We start from the raw sequence: 16249 nt of genomic DNA on the forward strand, positions 1-16249 counted from the left end.
GGGTCCTGTTTTTTTTTTTTTCTTATTTTCAAGTAAGAAAAATCTGCAATTAAAATACAACATGGTTTAGCAGAAAGGACACCGAAGCACAAAGGAGGAGGCCCAGGGTTATAGCATCTGCTCCGCCATTTATTACGGGTGTGGCATTGGCAGAGCCACAGACCGGGTTCCTATATGAGAATGAAATAGATAACAGCATCCTTCACAAACAGAAGACGTCCTTCCAACTGTACAGAACTGTGTGACCCTAAGGCACCCTCGCTCCAGCCTAGACCTGACTCTAACTTGCCTTGTATGATTACATGCATTAAGCTGATATATAAGAAAATGGGGATTCGGCGGGAGTATCAAGTAGAAGGATGAGGAACATTCTGAGACTTGACTTCCTCTGAAAGGACCACAGTACCTGTGAAACTGTTCAAATAAGTTTCTTGGCACAAAGTTCAGAAGTGTGTACTTGGTCGTCCGTATCCGGTTATTCACGTAGGTTCCAGAAAACCTTTCATACTCATCTTTGAAGCCCTGAAGGTGAGGAATGACGACACGGTGCTTCCCCGCGGGTCTGGGGGTCTGGGGGGACTTGCCCCCGCAGGCGAGCAGTGAGGAGTAGTTGTATGACCTCTCATCGTCACCCTGGGTCCTCCCATTCATCAGCCGATGCCAGTGATGTCTGGCCCACCGGAGAAGCTCAGTCATGTCCAAGACGCAGGGAGACCTGGCTGGTATAGGTGACCTAGCAAACAAAAACACACTTCTTGTAAGTCTCTGAAAACTTGTAAAGTTTGCCCAGTCTTCTTTTTCTGTACCAGACGACTATGTGGCCTAGTTCGTCTATGTGTAATTGGAAACGCACAGATCACCGCTGTTACATCATTTAAACTCAGTTCTTGTTAAAGCATGCACCTTCCTCCTCAGGAGACAGGCATGTGATTAGCTAAGCAACAAAAGACAGAGCCTACAAGACAACCGCTTTGGCTTTAATGTGTACAAGTCTCCTTGCTTCCCTGGACATCGGCTTTCTCCTTTTTGAAACCAGACTACGCACACACGTCAGGAAGTTGCCATGAAGCTTCAATGGGTAGCATGCAAATGGTCCAGCCTACGGCCTGGTAGACAGTACGAAGTCTGTTGGGTCCTAAACATGGCTACAAGTCTTTCCCATCCCCTGTTCTCTTTCTTTGGCTGATAAATATCTTTTTTCACCATGACCGCATGCCTCACTCTGGCTAACAGAACACTAGGAAGCAAGACAGAGGCTGGAAAAGTGTTCTTTATCAGGTTGCCTATTCACACTGCTCACAACTCTTCCACCACCGCCATGAGCACCCACGTGCTCCTGCTGCCCAATGGGATAAGCACAGCGGGTCCACTTATACACGTGTGGCTGCGGCCTCTGGCTGTCGGCTGACCAGCAACACGTTACTGCAGATGACAACTGAGAACAAAGAAGAGCTGGAGCGTCCCCCAGATGAACTGAACTGGAAACAACCACCTACCAAACCGAGACAGTCGATGACGTCATGAGCCGAACTCTAACTGATGCAGCACCCCATCCTCATTTTTATTTTGTTTTGGTTTTTGGTTTTGGGGGATATTTTTGCTTTTAAGTGTTCCTTATTTTCCCAGAAATTTACTGTTAATGAGAAAGAACCTAGGGTTTATTAGGAGTTTACTATACTCCAAACACACTGCAAAACCCTTTACGGGCATTATTTCAATATGTTATCAATTAGGGCTGGAGAGATGGCTTCAGCAGTTTAAGATCATTTGCTGACCTTTCAGAGGACCCCCATCCATGTACGCATACATACACACATACACATACATAAAAGTAAAATAAACACATTCTTAAATTACATCAATTCTGTAGCACGAGTAGACACAGTGGATGCAAAGCACATCTTTCTGAAACAAGGGCTCGTTGTTATTGTACCTCGTTTGCCCGTGTATTTAGAGGACCTAACTAACACTAGGACCTAGAGTTGGAAAATGTCCCCCAAAAATTACACACTAGGTAATGGGCATACCGTTCAATGTGCTGCAAAAGAAGTCCAGGGCCTCTTAGGTTATCAGTGTTATCATTTATATCCTGGTATCAACTGCCAAAGTTTCTCACTTACAAAATCTGTAATGGGTTGCCCTAGTCATATGACAAAATGAACTCTGAGGTAGGCATCTTTAGGTACGGAGAAAAAATGGTGTATATGCTGATACTGCACTGGACTAGAAATGTAGACTTGGTAAAGACCTAGATCCCATTCTCCAAGAGCTGAGGTTCTAAGTGACCGGCTAGGCATGTACATATTTAAACGCACTCCTGGTATGAATCATAATTACATCAATATTGTTTTTAAGAAGATTAAAGGGCTGGAGAGATGTCCCAGAGGCTCTTAATGAGCACTGACTGCTCTGAGGACCTCGGTTCAATTCCCAGCACCCACACAGCAGCTCACAACTGGCTGTAACTCCAGTTCCAGGGGACCTGACACCCTCACCCAGACATATGAGCAGGGAAAACATAAAATAAAAATAAATTATTTTTTAAAAAGATTATTTAAGGTCGTTTTCCTTCCAAGCTTCCCTCTGAGTCTAGTATGAGTATGAATTCATTTTTCTGAAGTACTATACTAATCAGAAGTTAATCGTTCTCCCCAAAGGACACTGAAATTAGACTCAACTTTTATGATTCTAAAATCCTAAGTCATCATCCACCAACACGGGCAGCTCTGTTCTGACTCCCCTCGCTCTTGAGATCAGTATTTGAACAACCCATTCTTGGAAGTACATTTGTTCACCATGCATTGGGCCGTATACAATCCAGGACAGTACGGCTAGGTGACATCAGGTTGTTGTCACATTTACAGCAAATACACCAAAGCACAGATAAATGACTTAAAATCTGTTAGATCTCTTTAAAAATTCACCTGGAACAAAGCTATGAAAATAAGTGAGAGTAAAAACATGCACATACTCATTCATTTAACTTACACTCCTTGGGGTGGGGGTGGGGGTTTTGAGCCTGAGCTACGCACGCGCTATACACATCCTAGGTAAGCATCCTACCTCTGTGCTATATCCCTATCTGTTTCTTTGTGATTTCATTTTGCAACAGAGGCTAAACAAGTTGCTGGGCTGCTTTAAATTCATCTGCAGCTGAGGCATGGCTTAACCTTGCTACACTCCTGCCTCAGTCCCCTGCATAGCCAAGACAACAAGCCTGCAACCTATGGCCTGGCTCAGAAAGCCACTTTTAACAATAGGAGCATAGCCTCAAAGGGCATGTCTTTGTCTCTGAATATTGAGTGCTGTTATAATATCTCCCCATTAGAAAAGCAGACTTATCGGTTTTGTATGTGCAGTAGGAGGAATGTTTTTGCTGTACTGGATCTGTCCTTGGGATCCTGTCCTCTAAGCCACCTACTCAAGAGAAGTAAGTCCACGAAGTAAGTTGACTAGCTAAAACAATACTATTTTTCAACACAGCATTTAAAGGTCTGTACCTAGCTGGATGTGGTGACTCACACCTTTAATCCCAGCATTTGGAAGACAGAAGGGGATCTCTGTGAGTTTGAGGACAGCCAGGTCTACAATGTGAGTTCTAGAACAGCCAGGGCTGTTACAGAGAAATCCAGGGTGGGGGGAGGGAAGCTTAGGTTTTGTTATTTTTTGTTTTTTATGCTGCAAAAATGCATGAAGTGTACCCTGAATAACGAAAGTAGTTCACAGTGAAGCTAGAACTTCTCCATAGAATAAGGAAGTGAGACAAGGCTCTACAAATTATTCAACATTGCAGAGCAAGCTAGCTTAACACAATGCTGCTTTCCTGTAGGAGCATCAGGGGCTGCCCTGACAAATCTCATGCTTATCTTGAGAAAGCCGACGCTGGTACGACTTGCTACCACTTCTACACTTTCCAGTGAGAAGTTTTCACTTGCAGTTAAACTCTTAAGAGGCAACATGGCATATCTGTCTGGTGTCCACACCCTCGTACAACAATGTAAATACCACTTGACCCTTTAAATTTCAGAGCAGTTTCCTGGTGCTGTAACATGAGATTAAAGAAACCTGGAACAAACGCGGGAGGTGTTAACTTCTGGTAATTCATGGTACGTCTGACTAACACCCTCACCCTGACAAAAATAAACACTTTGTTCATGCAGGCAGTCTGCTTTGTGTGGTGGTCAGCCAAGCAAGAACCGTATCTTCCCCTAAGTCACCCAGTTTCGGAGAAATAACGCCAAACTGACTGAAAAACATTTCACTGCCAATGTATGTCAGCACCAGCTTTTCTCTGTGCCTTCTCAATATCCTTAAACCTCCATTAGAGGCTCTGCATCCACTCATGTATTGTATCCCTTCCTCCTCTTTCTCATGGGGTTTTCATGGATAGGGACCCACTGCTCCACATTGCCTCCCTCCGCCATTACTCTCGATAGTCCAGCAGCTCAGAACCAGAATAACTCACCAGCACTGTTACCATTCCTTAAAACTGACAGCTGGGAATTGGACCCGGTGCTACAGGCCTGGGACCTCAGCTACTTAGAAAGCTAAGGTAGGAGGATTACAAATTCAAGGTCAGCCTGAATAAATTAGCAAGCCCTTGTCTTAGAATAAAAGGGAAAACTGGATGGGGAGGGTCGATGGTTCAGTGGGTAAAAGACAAGTACGTGCCACCAAGACTGATGATCCAAGAGTTCAAGTCCTGGAAGCTACACTGGGTGAAAGAAGAGAACTGAGAACTGAATTCCAGAATTTTCTGACCTTCACAAATGTACCTTGACATGAATTCACTCTCTCTCTCTCTCTCTCTCTCTCTCTCTCTCTCTCTCTCTCTCTCTTATTTATATGTTATACACACAAACACAAAATAAATAAAATAAATAAGTAAAATGTAAAAGAGTAGTTGAAAATATCACTACATATAGAGTAATTGCTAAGCATGTAAAAGACCCTACTATCCACTATTTATTTTTATTTATTTGTTTGTTATTTAAACAATAGACTTTTATTCCATAGCTTGCAAGTATATATTATTCTTTTTAAAAAACATATAGGTTATATGCACATGTATGAGTTTCCTGTGGACATCAAAACATTGGAGTGCCCTGAAGTTAGACTTAAAGTTGGGTGTAAGCTATCCATCCAATAGATGCTGCAAATGGAACTTTTAGAAGATGGTCTCTTAGACGAACAGTAAGCATGCTACACCACAAAGCCATCACTCCAGCCCCCAATACACTGTATTCTTCACAACTGAGCCTGAACACTTTTTTTTCCCAGCTGGGAGATTGATTGATTGGCTGATTGGTTGTTCTCTAAATCTCATTCCTTGTTACAGGTCTGTGGAAGTTGCCTGTCTCATCTTCTTTAAACCTGGTAGGCTACATACTTTGGGATATTCACTCATTTTTTCCAACTTAGTGTAATATGTCTTTAGTTTATGTTCTAAACTTTTTCTGAATTTTTTTAGTGTCTACTGCCAACACATACCTTCTTGCCTTCAATTTTCCTAATTTGTCTCCTCTCTTTCTCTTCATTTGTTTGGCTAAAATTATTGTTCTAATTTATGTTTCAAAGAACCAATTATTTGATCCATTGACTCCTTACATTATTCTCTTCATTTCCGTTTCATTAATTCTTAATCACTTTTTTCTATCTATTGTTTTGGATTTGGCTTTTTGTTTTGCTTTGTTTATCAAACCCCAAGCTATGTAAGCTAGCTGTCTCTGTGTGTGTGTATGTGTGTGTGTGTGTGTGTGTGGGTGTGCGTGCATGGGTGTATGGGTGTATGGGTGTGTGTGTGTGTATGTGTAGGTGTGTATGCATGGGTGTGTATGCGAGTGTGTGTGTGTGTGTGTGGGTGGGTGTGTGTATGTGTGTGTGGGTGTGTGTATGTGTGCGAGCGTGTCAGAGAGAGAGAGAGAGAGAGAGAGAGAGAGAGAGGGAGGGAGGGAGGGAGGCATTAAAGTACATGTGAGTGGAAGCCATAGAATGTAGAGTCAAGGTCAACCAGTACTATTTTGTAAAAACACATGATAATTGGATCTGAGCACTTAGGCACGTTGGAGAGAAGCTCTGCTTTCAGGGACTAAGGAGGAACAACGTGTTTAGAACTAATTAGCAGACCCGTAAGGGTGTTTTGAATTTCCAGTTTAAAACTGAAGTCTTCCCCCACTGGGCAACTTTGAACCCTTATCCCCAATTTGTGGTGCTATTTGGAAAGGGTAGGGGGGTACTATGGAGGCTTTAGGAGATGAGGTCACCAAGAGTGGATTTGGAACTTTCTACCCTGGCTCCAGTGTCAGCTGCTCTCTGCTTCCCAGTCAGCGGCCATGGGACAAGCTCCTGCTGCACCATCATGAATCAAGACGCCCCTTCCCTCCCTTCTCTGCCATGACTAAGACCGATGGAGACCTGAGAATTAATCTACCCTCCTGTGGGTTGTTTCTCTCAGGTCTTTTGGCCACAGTGATGTAAAAATAACTGATATGGACAGAATGACCAGGAATCTGTCAAGTTTCTTCTGACTCTGTAGCTTTCAACATGTGTTCCCCACCAACTTTAGACAATGTGTTCTCTGAGCTGCAACCTAACATACACGCACACGTGGCTGCAGACAACGGCATCTCCAGCCCTGCAGATGGACGGTCCCTGTCCTTTCATCATAACAGCTTTGGTTTCGACATTCACCAATGTGTTGAAATACATACTTTGCAGTCGCTCGCTCCACACTGAACTGACAGTTTCTATGGGAGTGGAGAGATCCACATTCCCAGTCTGTTGGATGCACACACTGGACTCACAGATGCTAAAGATGCCATCAGGGCCAGAGGGCACAGGCGTACACAACACTTTTCCCACCAGAGCCAAGACAGAGCCTTTTAGACTTTCTAATTCATCCAAGCAAAGGAATGTCAGTGCTCAGAAAAGAGTCTCACGTTGCTATTGTAAGTATAAACATTCACGAACGTTCCATTAAGTCATGCCTACCTCAAGGAGTAATGTATACATTCTGGAGGTCACTTAATCTAAAGCAGGCCTTCCTAGACTTCCCATTCACGAATCTTTCTCCCTCAAGAAACTTTTTATGAGACCCCAGGTACACCAGTACATAAAACAGGTATGCAAATTGAACATTTACACATAATAGATGCTAAGAAATCCATTTTAAAACAGGCAATTTGCATACTAATAAGATGAGTATGCTTGCTTATTTTTATGTAAGGAATTAAATTTGGGATGAATATTTGACACTGCAGGGTATAGAGCATCTTTGATACTTTTCACTTATATCTTGTAATTGTTGGTGCCAAGAACAATACAAAATCCCATTAAGAACGCTCTAGATACTCTTGGAAATTAATATTTTAAAAACGAGGCCATGAATTTTAAAAAGAGCAAGGGGGGATATATTTGAGTGTTTGGAGAGAGAAGGGGGAAGAAATAATATAATCATACTCTGATAGTAAAAAAAAATAATAATAATTTAAAAGAGAGAGAAAGATTGTTAGAAATTCCGTCCTTGCTGACAGAGGGAATGGAGGACTGTCCCTGACTCTGTTTCCTGCTTTGGGGACCTGGGTTTCCTCACGCAGCCTTATAGGAGGGGAGGTGCCTTCTTATTGCACCAAGCCATGTTTGGTTGCTATCCCTGAGAGAACTGCCCTCTTCTGAAGGAAAATGAAACAAACGAGGATGGGGAGGGACAGGTGGAGGGGGATAGAGCAGATGTGGGGGTGGAGGGAGGGAGGGGAAACTGCAGCCAGGATGCAATATATGAGAGAATAAATAATTATATTATCCGTAAAAAATGAAATTCTGTCTTAATCCCGATCTGGAATCTATTTAGTGGTTTTTTTTCCTTTGTTTTGAAACACAACCAAGCAATTCAAAGAGCAATTTTTAAAAATCGAATATTCGATCACAGCATAATCCAAAGGTGTACTAAGCTGATTCTTCCATACAGGAAACAACGCGAGGGAACCTCAGAACTCTCTGTTTTCCATAGCTAAGCCTCATGTCTCTCTATGAGCTGAAAATTCTTATTTAAACACTAAAGACACTACATAGCCTACGCAGTCTCAAATCTGAACCCCAGTGTTTTAGGTGGCACTCAGGGATCCTGGATGCCACAAGGGCATGCTCAGTGACAGGTGCACCTGTTGTGTCTTCAGAACAGAGGCTTACAGTGAAACCATGAGAAAAATGCAGGCCAGCCCTGCCAGAAATGCCTCAGGTTTATCACACATTTGATAAATATTAAATCACTTATGTTCACAAGCATTTTATCATTCCCCTTCTGATGTTTGCAACCCATATATTCCTCTACACAGCCATACCCGGAGTTGGGAACCATGGCTTAGCTATGATCTAGAAGTCAAAATGAATAGAGCCTAACTGGGCAACTTTCAACTGAACGATATACTTTGTATCAGGGTGCCAACAAGCTCCTTGCTTCAATTTCTTTTTAAGAACACAGAGAACCAGCATTTTGAAACATTAATAATTAGCACACATTTTTGTTAGAAGTTTTTTATTATGGCCCCTTGACTCCAGCAGTCCATTCCATATAGTTCATCCATTTTAGCTAAAGTTGTAGTTAATAGGCACTCTGCTCGCCATTTAAAATAATTTTTACTTTAACTGACATATAATGGTTACACAATTTTCCAGAGCATGATATGGTATTTTAATACATATATAGGCTATACAATCATTAAACCAAGCCAATTTACATATCTAGCATCTCATGCACTTATCATTTCTCTGTGACTAGAATATTCAAAAGTCTTTCCTCTAGCTATTTTGAAGCAGTCAATGCAATATGGTAACCATGTTTACCTCGCTGTACAAGAGAACATCAGGATTTATGTCTCCTATCTAACTTTAACTCACCAACCTCTCCCTCTTTCTTCCTCTGCCCTACTCCCACTGCCCGCAGACGGCCTTGTACCACATTCACATTTCACACTTGATCATCCTCACCACATCTTTACACATTAAGATGCTCCAGCCGTGTCCGTGTCCATTCCCATATTACCTTCGGTATTTGTCGGCATTTGACCTATACATGTAATGTCTCAGCCTCAGTGTGTTCAAGGGAAAGTGGATGGCATTTACATCATGGGAGACACTGTAGATGAAAACTATCCCTTCTCGCCCTTACTCGCACTGCCTGCTATCTCTTAGGCTATTCCACACCAAGGCTGGGAACCGTGTATGTTGAACTGAGGTACAAACATTAAGTGATGATTATCTAGAGCATAATTCGAATTGCTTGAGTCTAAGTAAATACTCCATACAATGTACCTGTAGTACCTAGAAGTAACCAACACAGGAATATTCACGCCAACGTCATAACCAACGAATTTGACCGGAAATTACCTCACCACCCAAACTCAACCCCAAACATTCTCTCCCAAGCTCATGCTGACCATGTTTGTGAACCGACCGCAGTCTACTTGTTCGGTTTCCCAAGCTCCCATGATAAGAATGCTCCAGGGGCTGGTTAATCAAGCTGCCACGTCTCTTCCCAGGAGATTCTGGTCCTGGGGACCCACAGTGCAGCCCACGCTTGTGTAATTTTATTAGCAACCTGCTGGCTTATCATAGATCGAGAGCCTAGAATAGCCTCTGTATTTCTACAAATACTGTTCCGTCTTGCTGAGGCTGGCCAACCAAATTACCTCCTGGACACCCTAGTCCCTACTGACTTGCTGGCCCGTTTTCAGTTGGACTGTGGAATAAGAAAGACTGGGAAGGGTTGACATAGGCAGCACGTCAGGGGTCCCCTACTCTGCTCCCACTACAACCCAACGCCCGGCTCAGTCACTGTGCTTCGCAGTGCGTCTCAGCAGCTTCCGTTCTCAGTAGGGAATGTAGGCAATTGCCCTCTATGGGTCTTGTCCAAAGCTAGATATTCAACAGATATCTATTGATGTACTCTTAGAGGAAAGTGGTAATCAAAAGTAGACACAAATTCAGCATCACCGTCCTTCTCTTAGAAGTGGGGATAAAAGACCTAAGTTTGGGGAAGCTCGGGTCATTGATTTTGGCTTACAGTTGCATCATTCAATCCTTGACAGACGGAACCCAAACCTTCTTTTTTTTTTAAAAGATTTTATTTATATGAATACACTGTAGCTGTCTTCATCTTCAGACACACCAGAAGAGGGATGGTAGTGAGCCACCTTGTGGTTGCTGGGAACTGAACTCAGGACCTCTGGAAGAGCAGGTCAGTGCTCTTAACCACTGAGCCATCCCTCCAGCCGGAACCCAAACCTTCTTGGTCCTGGGTTCAATGTCCACTCCCAGACTCTGTCTCTCTTATCAGCTAACTTCACTCAAAGGGTTGCCGTAAACATCCAATGTCAGTGCCTCATTATAATATGTGACCCTTTACAGACGCTAAGTAAAGGTTAATCATTGCTGGAGTAGTTGAGAGCTTATATGCATAGCCGATAATAACAACATACCCCAGTATTCTTCTGTGTTTAATGTTTTAAAACTCTTAACCCGGGCTCAGTCACTGGTCCCGTTCATCTTTTAGCAGCCGTGCTCCTCAGTTAACCAGAGCACTTTCTAAGCAACTAACTAGCAAAGGACAGCCACACCCTCCTCCTCCTTTCTCTCAGCTGTCCCCAGGGGCAAGTCTGGCACCCAGGAGACAGAAGCTGGAAAGAACAACTTAAGGTGGAACACGTTTAAAACACTCTTCAAGATCATCATTCCTAATCCCAAGATTGAACCATAGTCCCCAAAAGCTGATTTATCATTGTTTTCTGCTAACAACCCCAAGTTCCCGTGGTATAGCTGGCCCAATTCTCTACTCCTGATAGGCACTCTGACTTGAGGATTAAGGAAGACATGTTTTTAAATGATACAAAGAAGTAAGCACTTAAAGCCCAAAGATGATCAACTGGAACCAAAGAACATTTAAGATTTACTCTCCTGTCCTGAGCTGATCACCTTGAGACATTTTTTCTGGAAAATTAAAAAAAAAAATTACTACTAAAGTATAGCTACATTTAGTACTTATTAAAGTCACTTATTATACACAAATCACTTAAAAACAGGCTAAGTTCTCAAAACTCTGTATCCCTCGATGAATGCTTAATTTGGCAAGTTGGAAGCAGCAAAGATTAGCAATGGTAAATACAGGATAATGAATTCTCTCGGGCCCAGTTAGCACTTCAAAGTCTTAGAGGGCATCCCCAGCCAACAAACAACCACATACACACATGAGGTCATCTGTCTAGAAGACAAACACGGCCTTCTGGGTCGTCAGTTCAGGACTGTCTTCCTCAGGATGCACCTGAGTCACCTGAATCTCACCCCTTTGGTTTCAGACCCAGCAGGTCTGAGTCGGAGTCCAGAAACAAGCATGTCTAACAAGTTTGCAGGTAGTGCTGAGCACGATGTATTACACAGTGTTGGGGAGCCCATTTCATTTTAACATAAAGACCAAGGCCACTAGCTTGACAGTCGACACAAACAGAACCCCATGGGCAAAGACTAAAATGAACTAAAAAGGGTAGAACACACCACCACCACCAGTACCACCACCACGCCAGGTTAGGAGGTTTTAAAGATTGAGTCTTTCTATAGACTTAAGACTATTACTACTCATTTCAACTACCATTCCCAAAAGCTTGGCAAGGAAGAAGTTAAGATGATGACCTTCACCCTAACAGAATCATAGCCTTCTTTACAATCCACTAGCCCAGTTGTCATCAGAGAGGTGTCATCCAGCAGCTGATGACAGCAGATGCAGAGAGACCCACACTCAAATACTTGGTGGAGCCTGGGAGCTCCTGCAGGGGAGGGGGATGAAGGATTGTAGGAGCCATAGGGATCGAGGACACCGTAAGTACACAGCCCACAGAATCGACTCAGCAGGGCTTATCAGGGATCAGGGAGGCCAAGCAACATGGAGCCAGCATGGGACTGTGCTAAGTCCTCTGCATACAAGCTGTGCTTGGGGGTGGTTGTGGGACACAGGGAGTAGGAGTGTCTCTGACTCTTTTGTGTGCTCTTGGGACATGGGTTGCCTCATCCAACCCTGATAGGAGGGTTCGTGCCTAGTCTTATTGTAACTTTTTTTTTTGCCAGGAACAGTTGTTAATTCTTGGAAGGCTAGCTCTTTCTTCCTTCCTTCCTCCCTTCCTTCCTTCCTTCCTTCCTTCCTTCCTTCCTTCCTTCCTTTCTTCCTTTCTTCCTTTCCTTTCAAAGGAAACGAATGGGGAAAGGATCAAGGGTAGATGAGGATAAACAACTGAGCAGCATGATGGGAAACAAAACTGCAGTCAGGATATAATTTATGATAGAGAAGGAGGAGGAGAAAGAGGAGGAAAAGGAGGAGGAGGAGTGGAGAAGATTCAATTGCCCATAACATTTATTAAGTAAATAAAGCCATCAAAATGGCTGCGCACAGACAGCTAGATGTTAAGGACTCAGCTTTCTGTCAATGAACAAAGTCTAAAAGAAGAAGAAATAAAAAAAAAAAAAAAACAGAAACAAAAACGCACAGCTCAGGGGCTGCTGAGCTGGTCAGGTGTTAAGAGAGTTCCCGTTGGGCAGCTCATAACCACCTCTAACTCCAGCTCCAGAGGAGCTCATGCCCGACCTTCCAAGGGCTCTGCACTCACATGCACACACCCATGCACCGAAGTTTAAAATAATAAAAGTAAACTTCAATTTGGCTTAGAAAGAAATAAAGGAAGGGAGGGAGGGAGGGAAGAAGGAAGGGAGGGAGGGAGGGAAGAAGGAAGGGAGGGAAGAAAGAAGGAAGGAAAACGCTAATGAAATATTAAAGGTTTTCTGTGCTCCAAATCTTGTTTATCTATCAGGGTGGATAACAAGAATGGAGAAATCTACAGCAAACAGTTTCTAATATGAGACAGAAATTCTTTCATAGAAGATTTCTCTCGGGAATGTCTCATTGGCTGTTCATCAGAGATGGCCACACCAAAAGCAAAGGTCACCCTTATAAGGCTTGAGTTTGCCCCAATCTATGTCATCTCTGACCCTTCCTAACACTCTCTACAAGAGGCTTAGCTCTCGGGGAGACACTCGAATGGCAATGAGATCGCCTCACATCTTCTTTTGGTTTCTTTGCTATTTCAGGTGCCGAGGTATTTCACTGGCGAAGATCCCTTAACAGTGATTATCTTGTTGCCTTGAAGCACTTTCCTTCCTTCACTTCATCTCTTCTTTCGGAAAGAAGATAAGCATCAAAAGTGATGGATATATCTAAGGCAGGGTTGTGCAATGACAAGACCCAGGTCATTTCACTAGAAAGCCGTGGCTCTTGAATAGTGGAGGTATAGCATCCATTCTCTGCGCTCGGTGAGTAAGCCGACTGCTTGCATGAAATAGCCTTGGACTGTTGAATGCTATGCCATATTCCTTTGTATTGAACTTTTTAAACTAAACCCCAGTAGGCATGCACATCCTACACTTTAGGTCTATACATGAGGCCAGGCCAGGGTACTGCCTCACTCAAAACATTGCCACAAAGTAATTACTTTTGATTCCAAGTGATCATCATGATGGAAGGAGGTGTCCAGAAAGGTTATAAAAAGCTAAGTCATACTTTCACTATACCTCTGAGAGAGAAATCTTTATGATAGTTTGGCCATTTTTTTGAGGGCCCTAAATAGGAAAAGGTCAACTGAAATCACATGCCTTGCCCTTATACCTCATTAAAAATGGCATGGGCGATGCTTAGGAAAGAGACAGAGAAGGTTCAGGTTCTCACAGAAACAGCTTCTCACCCAGACTGAAGGGAGCTCCTCTCCACACCCCACTACCCCACCCTGCCCCATCCCCACAGCACACACACATGCACATCATCATAAAAATGAGTCCACGTCCATAGTCTTCCTAATGAAGGGTCAAATACGGCTTTCCAAATACAATGTTTATTCTTAAAAAGGGCAGAGGAGTAATATACAACTAAAGTATCTACGAAGATGTATGGTTTTACAATAGAAAAAGTATCAATTTTTATTGTTACCAAACACATTAAATAGAAAGTTTCTTCATTCTCTAATGTGAAAATAAAGTTTTAAAATTAAGTGTATTTGTGTGTCCATATATATTACCCATGTATACCTATCTACATATGTTTATGTCATATATATGTAAATGCATATATCATAAATGTATATACATCTTATCTTTGTGTATGAGATGCTGAATTTTGAAAGAGCCACACACTCACATATGCTAGACAATTATTCTGTCACAGAGCTATATCCAAGTCAATATTTTACATATTTCTCTCCTCCTCCTCCTCTTCCTCCTCCTCCCTCCCTCCCTCCCTCCCTCCCTCCTTCTCTCTCTCCCTCTCCCTCTCTTTTCCAAGAAAGGGTTTCTCAGTGTAACTCTGGCTGTTCTGGGACTCTGTAGATCAGACTAGCAATAGCAAATTTAAAATCTTATAAGTCAAATATAATTGTATTAGTCAGGGTTCTCTAGAGGCACAGAATTTATGGAATGTCTCTATATATTAAAGGAATTATAAGAATGACTTACAGTCTGCAATCCAGCTAATCCAACAATGGGCAACTGTGGATGGGAAGTCTAAGAATCTAGTAGTTGTTCAGTCCCACAAGGCAAGGTGTTCCAGCTGGTTTTATGTATGAGCTGGAATCCTGAAGAAGTAGGTTCCAACAGATGTACTGGCAGAATAAGTGCAAGCAAATGAAGGAGGAGGAAGAGGAGGAGGGGGAGGAGGAAGAGGAGGAAGAGGAGGAGGAAGAAAAGGAAGAGGAGGAAGAGGAGGAGGAAGAGGGGGAGGGGGAGGAAGAGAAGGAAGCTGTCCTTCCATTGTCCTTCTGTAGGCCTCCAAGGAAGGTTTAGCCCAGATTAAAGGTATGTACCACCACACCTGGAACTTGCTCTGTCCCAGGCTGGCCTTAAACTCAAGAGATCTATTTGCCTGTCTCCTGCAATTAAAAGCATGAACTACCTAACCTGGGTCTAAGCTTTTCCTGGCCACTATGCCACACGATCTTGATCAAAAGTGTGTGTCATCCCACATCAAGATCCAGGTCAGAAGCCTGTGTCTTCCAGACTCAAGATCTGGATCACAGGTGTGCCCTCAATTTCTGGATTGTAGTTCATCCCTGATGTAGTCATGTTGACAACCAAAAATAATCATCACAATAATCCACCCAGAGACTGAGAGTCATGGCTTAGCCCACTTTCAATGTGCTCAGAATACTTCCATTAGCCTAGAGTTGGACAAAATCATCTGACACATCTATTTCTCAACACAGTGTGAGCTCTCTCTGTAATTTACTGATATCTGTATGGACAGAGCACTGGTCACATAGCAGTACCCTGGGAAAGACTGGTTCTTTATCAATGTGATTGTGTGGCTGACTAGGAGCAGTGGCTGCTCATTGCTGCCACCCGTCATCTGGAGAGAGAATCATGCCATGCATCTGTCTAGGAAAAAAACAAAGTTCAAAATCTGAAGTGCATTACTGTGAAAATATGCATTGTTTTAGTATCAACTCACAGACAAAAGAGTTAGAGTTGGACCACCATATGCTGGGCCCCATTAGCACACATTAACAAATATGTTTATTAGAGTGATGGGTGGGTGGATGGATGATGGATGAATGGATAAATGGGTGAATGGATTTAGATGGTCCATCCAGACACAGAAAGCTTCAATGCTTCTCTTCTTCAGTAACTCTCTTACTTTCTTGAAAGGATCACATCTCTAAATAAGTCTCCTTGGCTGGCTACTTAGGGTCAGTCAGTTTGAAGAGAAACAGGCAAATGTTGAAGGCATATAAGCATATCCCTATGTTATTACAATCTCATCCATACTTCCTGATCACCTAAATCAATTTTGAAATCTGAACAAACATATATTGAAACACTGAAAGTAGCTATTTTGAACACTGTTTTGCGTTTGGTAACCCTAGCGTGGTGGTCTGTATATACTTGGCCCAGTGTAGTGGCACTATTAGAAGGTGTGGCCCTGTTGGAGAAGCTGAGGACTTGTTGGAGTAGGTGTGTCACTGTGGACCCTCATCCTAGCTGCCTGGAAGCCAGTATTCTGCTAGCAGCCTTCAGATGAAGATGTAGAACTCTCAACTCTGCCTGCACCAAGCCTGCCTGGACACTGCCATGCTCCCACCTTGATGATAATGGACTGAACCTCTGAACCTGTAAGCCAGACCCAATTAGGTGTTGTCCTTATAAGAGTTGCCTCGGTCATGGTGTCTGT

At 43.0% G+C, this 16249-nt stretch overlaps 1 protein-coding gene across 2 annotated transcripts in view; it reads right to left on the bottom strand.

Annotated features, from left to right (window-relative positions):
- Atp10d (ATPase phospholipid transporting 10D (putative)) overlaps nucleotides 1-16249 on the bottom strand; it is a 100765-nt gene that overhangs the window by 72703 nt on the left and 11813 nt on the right. The window contains exon 2 of one of the 2 annotated variants that reach the window (NM_001427806.1): nucleotides 407-733. In NM_001427806.1, the coding sequence (NP_001414735.1) occupies nucleotides 407-696 (290 nt within the window). In that variant the 5' untranslated portion in view covers nucleotides 697-733. Of the gene's footprint in view, nucleotides 1-406; nucleotides 734-16249 lie in introns of those variants that run through there. The other variant, XM_063273341.1, reaches the window with a different exon arrangement.

Source organism: Rattus norvegicus, chromosome 14 (genome assembly GCF_036323735.1).
Source record: "Rattus norvegicus strain BN/NHsdMcwi chromosome 14, GRCr8, whole genome shotgun sequence".
Lineage (NCBI taxonomy): Eukaryota > Metazoa > Chordata > Mammalia > Rodentia > Muridae > Rattus > Rattus norvegicus.